The 12,621-nt window shown below is 38.1% G+C and overlaps 1 protein-coding gene across 2 annotated transcripts in view; it reads left to right on the top strand.

Annotated features, from left to right (window-relative positions):
• slc23a2 (solute carrier family 23 member 2) overlaps positions 1–12,621 on the top strand; it is a 138,587-nt gene that overhangs the window by 111,713 nt on the left and 14,253 nt on the right. For both annotated transcript variants that reach the window (XM_039768362.1, XM_039768363.1), the window contains exons 5-11: positions 1,108–1,265; positions 3,904–3,992; positions 4,077–4,144; positions 4,331–4,512; positions 6,451–6,571; positions 7,186–7,342; positions 7,436–7,583. In XM_039768362.1, the coding sequence (XP_039624296.1) occupies positions 1,108–1,265; positions 3,904–3,992; positions 4,077–4,144; positions 4,331–4,512; positions 6,451–6,571; positions 7,186–7,342; positions 7,436–7,583 (923 nt within the window). The remainder of the gene's footprint in view (positions 1–1,107; positions 1,266–3,903; positions 3,993–4,076; positions 4,145–4,330; positions 4,513–6,450; positions 6,572–7,185; positions 7,343–7,435; positions 7,584–12,621) is intronic.

Below are 12,621 nucleotides of genomic sequence, written 5' to 3'. Positions count from 1 at the left end.
AATTTACAGTGGATACTACCTTATCGGGTAGTGACATTGCATATGCGTGTATATGCCAGAAATTATTCATGCATGCGTGATGTCACTACCCAGCTGGTACTCCAGCCAGACTTGCACCCCACTTACATTTCAAAGATGCTATTTGGTATTTTTTTATTTGAGGGGTATATTAGCTAACCATAATAAGTATGTTATGAGAATAGATTCATATGTTGTGTCTTCATTGCTGGACTGAGCATGTTATGTTCCTCGCTTTGTAGCGCAGATTGCTACAGATAGCCCCCTGAGTATATAATGGTGATACCTTACATCACAGGCTCTGTGGGTGTTACTTAGTTGTAGTGATAGGAGTTCTGGAGATGCAGAGAGAAATTAAGGACTATAATTGACTATAATCTCGGGAGGCAGTTGAGCAGTGGTTAACACTGCTGAGTCATATCTCAAGTCACATTTGTGGCCACAATAATCAATCCAGCATAGTTAGACATTTCCCTGACTTTTGGAGACACTTTAAAGACCCTTGCACCATTATAATCAAGTCAGTGGTAGTTTAGGTTCACCTTCCCTTTTGACTTCAGTGCATTTTGCTGAGTTCTCCAAAAGTCCCAATCATTTCCAGGTTTTCACCAAAAGGATCTATTTCACTGAATAAAATTGCAAAGAAGGCAAAGAGATGCGCAAGCAGGTTTGATGGTGTATCAAGCTCAAATCCACTCAAATCCAAGATCATGAGGAATGAATACTTATCCTTGCAGCACTGGGCATAAGGCACAAAAAAGCCCTGGATGCTGTTCCAGTCCATTGCACACCCAGTTTACACTAACAGTAGCCAATTATGAGTCACCAGTTAACTCGTATCTTCTAGGTATGTGGAGGAAAACTGCAAATGCCATTCAGACAACATGCAGTTCTTGGATTTGAAGCCAGAATTTTGAATCTGCGAGGTAGCAGTGTCACAGGATTTGATCATATTTAACCAAATCTCTATGTAATTTTTCTTTAAGACTACATATATTGTAATGTACAATGAATATGCTTCTTTCTTGAAAAACTTTGAAGTGTTTTTTTTTTTTTTTTAATTTGTTTGTTTCCCTCTCTCTCCTTCAGCACTACTTGACTTGTTTCAGTGGCACCATTGCTGTGCCCTTTTTACTTGTTGAAGCCATGTGTGTTGGATATGACCAGTGGGCCACTAGTCAGCTCATTGGCACCATCTTTTTTTGCGTGGGAATCACCACTTTGCTGCAGACTGTATTTGGCTGTAGGTAAGCATTTCAGCCTCAGATTTTATTTTCCATATGTTATCTGTGTATTAGAATTATGCAGAATGGGCATATTGTAAATAACTCACTAGGTACAATTGTTTCTGTTGGCCTGTACATCACAAGTTTTACTCTTGTCTGTTAGTATTGTCTTAGTTGTTTACTTAAGGGACAGTGTACCTATCTAAATGGTGATTTCAATTCCTTCTCCTGCAAAAGTGTATGGGAATCTAGATTGTGTCTAAATGCAGGGTTATTGAATAGGTCATAGAGTCCTAATTCTCTGAAACTTCATTTCACATCTCTCATGTTTCTGTCAACTCTTGAAAGTCTCTTTTTGCCACTTTGGGATACATACATGCCCTGCTTCCAACTTGTACAGTCACAAGTTTCATTCCATTTTTATACAAAATTTTGAGATAGGTCCTTGTTTTCCGCAGTAACCTTTACTGGGGGTTGCAGGAAATGCCTTTGAGGTTTTTATGTATGTTGGAGAAGATAGAAGCCAATTAATACTTGTGAGCCATAGAAAGTAATGTAGTTCTCCTCCCAAAAATAAGGACTGACTTAGATCTTTGTGATCAAAAATATTTGTAGTCCATAATTCTATTCACTGCCTGTCAGTGCCGGTGTCCTGCACTTTAAATCCACATGGGCTGAACGCTAAAGAATATGTACCATTAGATGACCTGTCTAGCAATTTTCATTTGTAGCCTTCATTTACATATTCTTAGACAGTTGGAGGCAGTTAGTGGCAGACTGCCATGATGGCCACTGTCTAGTCTGAACTAATCCATATCCTGCCCCTGATTTTGTCTTTAGTCGCAGGTGCAGGCTTGTGTGAGTGAGTGCTAACAACCAGAATGAGTGTATGAGAGCTGAATGCTCATCTGAAAGTACCATACATAGAATGCAATGATGAGGAATAAAGAATACGTGTGTTTTGGACCTGACAAACAAAAGAGAAACTCGTTTGCCTGATGTCTTATATTTTATGTACCACAACAGAATGGAAAAAAACACACAATGGGAGTAGGTTGCGGCTGAACTTGCCATACCTATTAACCCTTCATCATGAAGTTCACTACTGGCTGTCAGTAAAAGGGGCACACAAGAAAGTGCTGGAAAGTCAGGATGCAGTCATGTAGTTTCACATGCCTAGTGATTTTCATTTGTTTAAATTTACGTGGTTTGTTGAGATAAGCAACTGCAGTTAGCAAGTCTGACGTAACTTCACGACTAGAAGACACTTAATGTGACATGGATTTAGTTTCACCATCAGATTTCTGCTACCATTTGTTCTAGTTAATTTGCTCCACTTTCCACACCGAACTATTGATAGCTGCCGTTTTTTGTGATCCAGGGTCTCTATAACAGACCAAACTAGTGACAGAGCATCAGGATTTGTTTGTTTATGGTAGGGAAGCTGTTAAGTCTATAATGACTTTGCTGAAATGTGTTCTACAATGTACAGTATCCTAGGCTTCCAGTAGGAACTTTGCTGCCCTCTGGTGGTCAATGTGACTTTATTTTTGAACAGCATAAAGGAGTAAATGCTATCTGTAACCTTCATCATCACCTTTATTGCACATGTACGACGCTCTTCCTTATTAAGTTAAGATTTTAATGTCTGATATTTCTGAATTTTATTTGTAATGAGTTTAGAAAAGTCTTTTCACTGTAAATATTAGAAGTGAGTCATCTCAGTAACACACACATCTAAAGTGTATAAATAGATGAGCAGTCTATAATACAGTATTTAAGGTACAAATATTGAAACCAGTCTTACTGGAAAATGCTGTTCTTGGATGTTTTAGTAGTTCAGTGCTTATACTTTAGAATTAATTTTTAAATAAATGTTAAAAATTGTTTATTTTGCAATAATAAATGTACTAATGCTTAATACTTACTGTATGTGCCACATTTATTAACTTGCATTACAGTGGATTAAGATTTTTCTGTTTACTTAATTTTGGTTGATGGCTGTGGCACCTGTTGTGGGTCTTTGTATTGCTTAGGACAGTTACAATCTGGAAGTTGAGTTTTTTCTTGTCTTTTCTTTGCCTTCTGCATTGCAATACGATGTTTAAAGAAGGGCAACATGGTGGCCCAGTTGTAGCGCTGCTGCCTTGCAGTTAGGAGTCCCAGGTTCGCTTCCCGGGTCCTCCCTGTTTGGAGTTTGCATGTTCTCCCAGTGTCTACGTGGGTTTCCTCCGGGCGCTCTGGTTTCCTCCCACAGTCCAAAGACATGCCGGTTAGGTGGATTGGCGATTCTAAATTGGCCGTATTGTGTGCTTGATGTGTGGGTGTGTTTGTGTGTGTCCTGCGGTGGGTTGGCACCCTGCCCAGGATTGGTTCCTGCCTTGTGCCCTGTGTTGGCTGGGATTGGCTCCAGCAGACCCCCGTGACCCTGTGTTCGGATTCAGCGTGTTGGAAAATGGATGGATGTTTAAAGAAATTAAATCAGTAAATTAGTTCTCTGTCTTTCATTGCTTTTAGTCACATTACAAAAACAAGCTCAAATACCTTTTTATCAAATATGTCACCATCCAGAGTGGTTCTTTAGATATGATTTCTTATTATGCAGTGAAGAATTTGTGACTTTGGTGCCATCTCATGCTCTCTGTGTATCTATCCATAGGCTTCCTCTATTCCAGGCCAGTGCCTTTGCTTTCCTTGCCCCTGCTAGGGCCATTCTGGCTCTCGACAAGTGGAAGTGCAACACTACAGGTGAGCTGTTCAGCACTCTTCCTGATTTTTCCTTGTAAAAACTCTGTGCATTACTTACTTTTTCCTTTTGTGTGTCTTACACAGATGTGCCTGTTCTGAATGGTACTGAGCTGCTGCACACTGAACATATCTGGTACCCCCGGATTCGAGAGGTACAGTATAAATTGGTTTACTTAAATTGATCTTAACATACAGCTGATATGCTGTTAATTTACTTATTTCATACAAAGAGAATCTAAAGTGTATTGGTTTTTACATTACACTGAATCAAATGACATTCTTTTGATAATTCTTAAAATAATGGTGCAAACACAATAATATCCCCCTCTTTCTTTCAGATTCAGGGGGCCATCATCATCTCCTCCATGATTGAAGTATTCATTGGGGTTCTGGGGCTCCCTGGTGTTCTCCTTAAGTACATTGGTCCTCTCACCATCACCCCAACAGTCTCTTTGATAGGTCTGTCTGGGTTCCAGGCTGCAGGCGAACGTGCTGGCAAACACTGGGGCATTGCCATGTTGTAAGTTACTGGGTCTTTTAACATATTTACCCTTGAATAAGAGCCTGCTGTATGCCACAGTGAGACATTTCTGTTGATATTTTGCTCTACAAGGTATAACTCTGAACTACTCACTGTAACATTTGATTTTGTTTCCCTGCATCATATGGTCACTCGGTGCAAAGTGAGAATTTATGCTAAAAGCTCCTCTACTTCCCACTGTTCTGATTTGGAAAATCTTAATAGTCTAGCATGTTTATATGGTGTAAGCAGTGTAGGCAGGCATTATTGACTTCAGCACCGGCAGCTTTATGAAGAAGTAGCAGAGTTTTTACAGTGATCAATATTCCATAGTTAGACAATTTAACCAAACCATGTAAAAAAAAGTTTAGAAAAATGAATTGACAAAAAAAGCAATTTCCACTAAGCTTCTGAGGTGGAGTTCTTTCCTGACAAGTGAAAAATGTTAGAGGGTTGAAAATAATCCTGAAAGCACATGAACAAGTCATTGTTTCAGAAACAGCTATTTCAAAAAGAAAACCATTTTGTGTAATAAAATGTGATGTTTATAAGATATTGCAAGGCACTTTTTCAACATTGACAGCAGGTGATGAATTTTGTGGTTAGACAATGAAGCCTTTCATTGCCCTTTTCAATTTAAAATAACCAAGGTCATTCACAAAATCAATACTGTACTTTCTTGTCTAGTACGTTAACTAAAAGCTTACAATTGTTTAATACTCTCATGGCATTTTAATTGTATTGCTTAGCTAGTAAGAGCCGCTGTATTATCGTAATAAACATTAAGGCATCTGGTCTCAAAACTAGGAAAAGGAATTGATGGGGATTCCATGATAAGATATCCCAGCACGATGTTATAATTATGATTATTTTTTTAAGTTTTTGTAATATTGTTTGAATATATACAGATCTGAGAACAAGTAAACCATTAAATAGCTGTTCCATAAGAAATTCTGAAACCTTTAATATACAAACATGTTTTTAGCTTTTTTCGGTAAGTTCCATATTAATTACTGTAACTATGGACAAGAAGCATCCTGTGATGCTTAACATCAACTTCCTTTTGTTTTTTTAAGAAATTAGCCTTGTTTTGTTTTGATCACATAGCTTTGGAAACTCAAGATAAGAGTAAATAAAGCTTTCACAGGAGGTTGTAAGCACTACAGCTGAGCATGATGAGCAATTTCAGCTGAGGTTTCTCGGGTTTGTTTTTCATTTTTTCAGTTTGTGATCATGCAGAATTGGGCTTAGGCCTAGGGTTCAACATTCAGTATCAATCTGCCTTCAAGCACTCCTGTCAGCTGGAGTGGAATAGATAGTAGATAGTTTGTAGTGTGCTTGAGTACTCATTCTAGTATGACAATACATGAAAAATGCAGATTTTAATATAAAGGCCTTTCTTCCCTGCAACACTTTAAAAATTATAGTTAACCCCAGTACCAAGTGTAAACGTGGAAAGAGGATTTGAAATTGTGGTGCTAACATTTGTGATATACCATCTGTCAAAATGTATTTATAAACCACTCCTGCATGTTGAACTTTGGTGAAAAGAGAGACGTGATTGGTGCAAGAGATTGCATCCATGTTGTCTTATAAGCACCTTCAGTGAATGAACACATTTATGTGTATTAGAAAATGGCAACATTCAATATATTTTCAGATCATCCTGGTATTTCTCTTGGCATTTTACTCATGGTGATTTTTGCTGTTTTTTTTATGGCATTATACCAACATGCTCAGAGATGTGCATACAGATTTAACAAGTTTTCTGATTTTCTAAACAGGCTGTTTAGTGAGCAGTAATTTAGGAATTGAGTTTAAACTTTTAGGAAATAATCAACACTATGATATAAACAATTATACGCTAAACTAGTAAGTCCAGTTGGATAATGGTGGCAGCCAAATATACAGGTATATATATATATTTTTTTTTAACAGGACAATTTTCTTGGTGCTGCTCTTCTCTCAGTATGCTCGCAATGTTCACCTACCCCTTCCAATTTACAAGTCTAAAAAAGGATGGACGGCGTATCGTCTTCAGTTCTTTAAAATGTTTCCTGTGAGTTACCTTTTTTTATTACTGTAGCTTTTTTTTCCTAATGCAGTAATGTACAGTATTCAAGACTTTGTGTCCAGCGGTTTCTGAAAAATATTATTAGAGACCATGTAAACATTCTAAAAGATTTAATCTCAGTTCTGGATAGTCCTTGTTATTCCCCAGTGTGCCAAGATAGCTATGGAAACAGCTTTAAAGTCATAATTACCACCTGAAATCCTATAATTGTCACATTAATAATCATCTGTTTCTCATCTGCTTGCCAGGCAAGCTGACAATAATGATATTTGTGACGCAATTGTGCTAATAATTGATTGTGTTTTATTGTTTTAGTATTCTAGCTAAGCTGCAAGTGCACATTGCTTTTGTTTGTCTAGTGTTGATATGAGTGCACCAAAGACTAAAATGGCAGAACAAAAGCAGGAGGAGTAAAAGTGACTGATCATGTGACCTTTTTCAATATACTGTATTAAACACTAATGTAACTCTTCATGATTAGGACTGTAAATACCTGCAGGTGCTTTATGCTATTTTAAAGGATTTAGCCTGTTGCTTTCCTTAACAAAAAGTTTCTGTCCACCTTAAGAAGCTGAACTTTGCATTTATATCTTTTTAAGATTATCATGGCCATACTGATGTCTTGGTTGTTGTGCTTCATCTTTACTGTGACGGATGTCTTCCCCCCAGAGAAGGACAAGTATGGTTACTATGCACGAACAGATGCTCGTCAGGGCATCTTGACAGTTGCACCTTGGTTTAAAGTGCCCTACCCGTGTAAGTATTACACCAATAAATGAACATGCACTGGAAGTTGTACTGTGCTAGGGGAGTTGGGTATAACTAATTTCAGCTTCTTCTTGCTTTTAGTCCAGTGGGGCTTCCCAACAGTGTCAGCAGCGGGAGTTATTGGCATGTTCAGTGCAGTGGTTGCCAGTATCATTGAGTCAATTGGAGATTACTATGCCTGTGCCCGACTTTCGTGTGCCCCACCTCCTCCAATCCATGCCATCAACAGGTAGAGTCTTGTCTTGTACCCGAATGTCATGTCTTGTCTGTATGTCTTGTTCCAATTAATTTCTGTACATATCTCATACATATCTCAGTGACGCTTTAGAATAATAATATATGATACAATTGACAAAGTTCAGTGGCTCTAAAGTGCAAATTTAACTCATTCATCCACATGGACATTGTACCGTACAGTATATGGTTGAAGTGGCTGCCCACTCACTGAAGTGCTGTTAGTAGAGAGGAAAGCACTACATAAGCGTAAAGATTTTTATTATTATACTAGCTGATTACCCAGTGGCTTCGCTCACTGAGTGCAAGGTAAAAAAAAAAATGTAGTATTTATAAAATAAGTTATTAAGTAGTAAAACATTTTGATAAAAGAATTTGAAGAACATATCCATCCATCCATTTCTAACCCGCTGAATCCGAATACAGGGTCACGGGGGTCTGCTGGAGCCAATCCCAGCCAACACAGGGCACAAGGCAGGAACAAATCCTGGGCAGGGTGCCAACCCACCGCAGGACACACACAAACACACCCACACATCAAGCACACACTAGGGCCAATTTAGAATCGCCAATCCACCTAACCTGCATGTCTTTGGATTGTGGGAGGAAACCGGAGCACCCGGAGGAAACCCGAACATATAAGAAGCATATAAATTATTAAACAGTAAAACATTTCCATAAGAGAATTTGAATGATATATAAGGAGTGTATAAATTATAAAACAGTAAAACATTAACATTTAAGAAGTAAACATACATTGAGTACTGCTGCCGTGGTTTCGGGTAAACTACCTGTTTGACAACCTTGCACTACGTGCCTGTGATTTAAGAGAAAAATTATTCTGAGAAATGTGGACACTGCCCTTCCGTGCTTAATGGGCAGAAGGTCCAAACAATTCCCAAGTCCAATACTTTACATGAAGAGATCGGTACATATTCTTAGATATAAACCCTACATCTTCTTAAAAGAATTCATCACAAAAGCAACCTTGAATGTTGCAGGGTTTTAGTGACCCAAACTCACCTTATGGGACAGTAAGTAGCTGTTTACTGCAATTTACTAAGAAAGTCACACTTCGATGACGCCGATTACACTCATTCGCAAAGATTTTCACTGTCCAAGGAAACGACGGGGCACTTGAAGTGTCAGAAACGTTGCGAAAAGAGAGGACACTGCCCGAAACTGCAAAGCTGTCGACTCGGCAAAGCAGCCCGCCATTCCGCGCCTTGCAGCGTCCACTTTGTTGTCACGACCCCTCACCGCTGAAGGCGGTCTTCTACAGCTCGGTGCAGTTAAGTAAAAAGACGCAAAGCTATTTTCTTAATCTCTTCTACTATCAAGTACTGCCAGTTAAAAAAAAGTTGGAATGTGGCAGTTTCTGCGACAGCCACTTGGACGAATAAATAAAACTTCTCTGTCAGAACGTGTCCGGCGGTGGACGGCTCAGCGCTGGAGTCCAGAGAGGTGGGAGAGGGAGACGCAGGGCACACTTTTATGGGATAGATCGGTGTGTTTGTGTTAACTTCTTTTCAATATCAGTAAAATAACTCTCACACAAATAATAACAATTTGTAAAGACGATATAAAAATGGCATCCACAAATGAAGTGATTAGTTCCTGTATTATAATATGTTGTGCTTATACGTAATTTCCATTTCGCGTGGTCATACACAATTTCTGTTTCAAACGCGAAAAGAATTTTATATATATATATATTTTATAACTATAAAAATATACAGCTCCTTCACAAAGTATTCAGACCTGTTCACTTTTTTTCACTTTTTGTTATGTTAAAAAAAACATTTAAATGAATTTTTCCCTCATCAAGCAACACTCAATGCCACACAGTGATAAAGCAAAAACAGGATTTTAGAACTTTTTACAAATTTTTTAAAAATAAAGAGAAATATCACGCTGAAACAAAGTATTCTGAGATGCTACTCATTTCTTTATTAAATCCCCAATGACAGTGATTACAGCCTAGGGTTTTCTCAGGTTTGACGCTGCCAGTTTTATACACCTAAATTGGGAATATTCTGCCATTCACCTCTGTCGATCCTCTACACTTCTGTGATGTTGGACGAATACTGTCAGAGGACAGCTATATTCAGGTCTCTCCATAAATGTTCAGTTCGTTTCAGGTCTTGGCTCTGTCTGTATCACTCAAGAAAATTCACACAGTTGTCCCTAAGACACTCTTGTTCTGTCTTTGCTTTGTGCTTAGAAGGTGAACCTTTGGTCCAGAATGCTCTGGAGCAAGTTTTAATTAAGTTTATCTCATAACTTTTCTCCATTTGACTAATTTCCCAGTCCTTGCTGCTGTAAAGCAACCCTACAGCGTAATGCTGCCACCACCATGCTTTACTGCTAGAATGGTATATTGCACAGTTGATGAGCGATGCCTAGTTTCCTCCAGATATGACACTTAGAATTGAGGTCAAACAATTCAATCCTGATTTCATCAGATCAGAGAATCTTGTTTCTCTTAGTCTGAGAGTCAATTAGGCTCCTTTTTGTAAATTCCAAGTGGGCTTTCATATGTCATCATTACAAAAAGTCCACATTAGTGGAATGTTGTAGTGTTGGTTGTTCTCCTCAGTCTTTTCCCATCTCCACACAAGTTTGCTGAAACTCAGCCAGACTGAATATCAGGTTCTTGCCAAGACTGTTCTCCCCCAATTGCTCAGTTTGGCCAAGCAACCAGCACTATGAAAAATCTTGGTTGTTCCAGATGTATTCCATTTAACAGTTATGAAGCCCAGTGTGGTCTTGGAAATCTTTAGTTCTGCAAAAGTCACCCCTGTCTCTGAGTTCTGCAGGCAATTCCTTTGACTTCATGGCTTGATTGTTGTTGACCTGTGTGACCACACATATACAGGCATCGTGTGCCTTTCCTAATCATGTGTGATCAGTTGAATTGACCACAGGTGGACACCAAACAAGGTGCAGAAACATCTCAATTATGAGCAATAGAATGGGAGGCACCTAAGCCAAATTTCAGATGTGACAGCAAAGGGTTTGTATATTTGTGTTAATGTGATATTTTTTCAATAAATTAAAAATATAATAAAAAATCTTAAAATGCTGTTTGTTGCTTTGTCCTTCTGATGTAATGAGTACTGTCTGATGAGTGAAAAAAATAATTTAAATGATTTTCAGCATAAAGCTGCAACATAACAAATATGTAAAAAGTGGATGGGTCTGAATAATTTCTGAAGGCACTGTATGTACAACTCTATTTGTTTACATCTCTTTTGCAAAAAAGAATAAATATAAAGAATGAATAGTGCTGTACAACATTTAATTAAAGATCGAAAATTGTCTTGACATGAGTATGGTAGTATGTTTTGGGGTGTGCATGCCCTGCCTAATGGGATTCCAGTACGAGGTCTTCCTCCCTAAGAGACTCCATAATAGGATTAAGAAGGATGAGTTAATAGATGAATTATCATATAACAGTTTGTTTAGTTTATTGTTTTCTTTAAACAAAACTTAAAGATAAATATTGTAAATTTGGGTACGGTCTAACTCCAATTTCCACATTGTAGAAAAAAAAAAAAACACTCAGAATTGATTTTACAGTAAACCTGGCAGACACTTGTCCCTATATTGTAAAAACAGTTTGTTTTTCAAGTTATTTTTTATTTAATAAAGTAGTTTTGTGCATTAATTGAGCCTACAATTCAAACTGTAGACACTTAGTCTGCACTTAGACACTTATCAACATGTCTGTCATGCATGACTTGCACAAAAAAATTCACACCTAACTTGATTGTGTGAAGTACATAAACAAGGCACTGTAATACAAAATAATATTTAATGGAAAAGTTTCAAAGAAGTAATAAAAAAGAAGATATTGTGCCAAAACTTCCAGTATCAATAATATGGCATCTGAATATTACACAGATTTGTAGAACGCATTGTTGTGACAACAGACTGGAATGTTCAAATCAAACCATTTGGCTGTGTAGAGTGGTGGCTCTAAGGCTAGGGATCTGCACTGGCAATCGGAAAGTTGCCGGTTCAAATCTCGTAAATGCCAAAAGGGACTCTGCTCTGTTGGGCCCTTGAGCAAGGCCCTTAACTTGCAATTGCTGAGCGTTTTGAGTAGTGAGAAAAGTGCTATATAAATGCAAAGAATTTATTTTATTTATTTATTTATATGAAATTTGATCAAGATCCACTTCATGTTGTCCTAGAAACTTTACTTCCTAATTCCTTTTGATAGTAACATTCAGTTGGGAGCTTGCTATAGGACTAGTGATGTGTTCTGAAATCATAAAATCTATTTTGTGTAAATCTGCTTGACGACTAGTATGTTCAAAACCGATTATGATACTGCTTTTCAAAGAGCTGATCCCACTTCCAAACACATCAAGTCTTAAAGTTTTGGATTGTGGCATCACTCCAGAAGTGTTTTTGTGTGTGTGTGCGAGTGTGTTTTAAGACTTGAATTACCAAAGCTTATGAGAAAACTCGTAATTCCAGAGCACCTTAAATCCACTTTTGCGTCTCCATTCAGCGTCTTTTGTGTTGTAAATGTGTCGATAATTCCAAGCAGCCTGCTATACCATCAACCACCCCCCTCCCACCCCCCCACACTGCCAGAGAAACTGCAAACACCTCTGCCAACTGTTTGTCCCTTGTTTATCAGGGAGTCAGGCAGAGCTGCATAGGCTATAAGGTTATATCGTTATTTGGAACACATGCATTTCACGTGTGTTCCGTGTCTACAAAGATCTATGGAAGTGTAGAATGACAGAATTGTTGAATGCATACCTAAAAGACAAACTTTTTCCATGTTTTAGTACTAATGACAAAATGTAGACATAAAGTGTATGTGAAGACTGAAGTCTTATAACACAACAAGTGCACTTTTATTCAAGAATATAACTACAGAAAAAGAACCCGCGTTACGGTGCGACATTGATACCCACTTTGGTATGACTGCTTCGGTGGTGCAACGGTATCAACTGTTGACTGGTAATCAAAACTTCACGGGTTCAACACCGGACGAGTTCCTTTTGAGAAGT

This window comes from Polypterus senegalus, chromosome 11, assembly GCF_016835505.1.
Source record: "Polypterus senegalus isolate Bchr_013 chromosome 11, ASM1683550v1, whole genome shotgun sequence".
NCBI lineage: Eukaryota > Metazoa > Chordata > Cladistia > Polypteriformes > Polypteridae > Polypterus > Polypterus senegalus.
The sequence above is the reverse complement of the archived record's forward strand: the minus strand, read 5'-3'. Positions and strand labels throughout refer to the sequence as shown.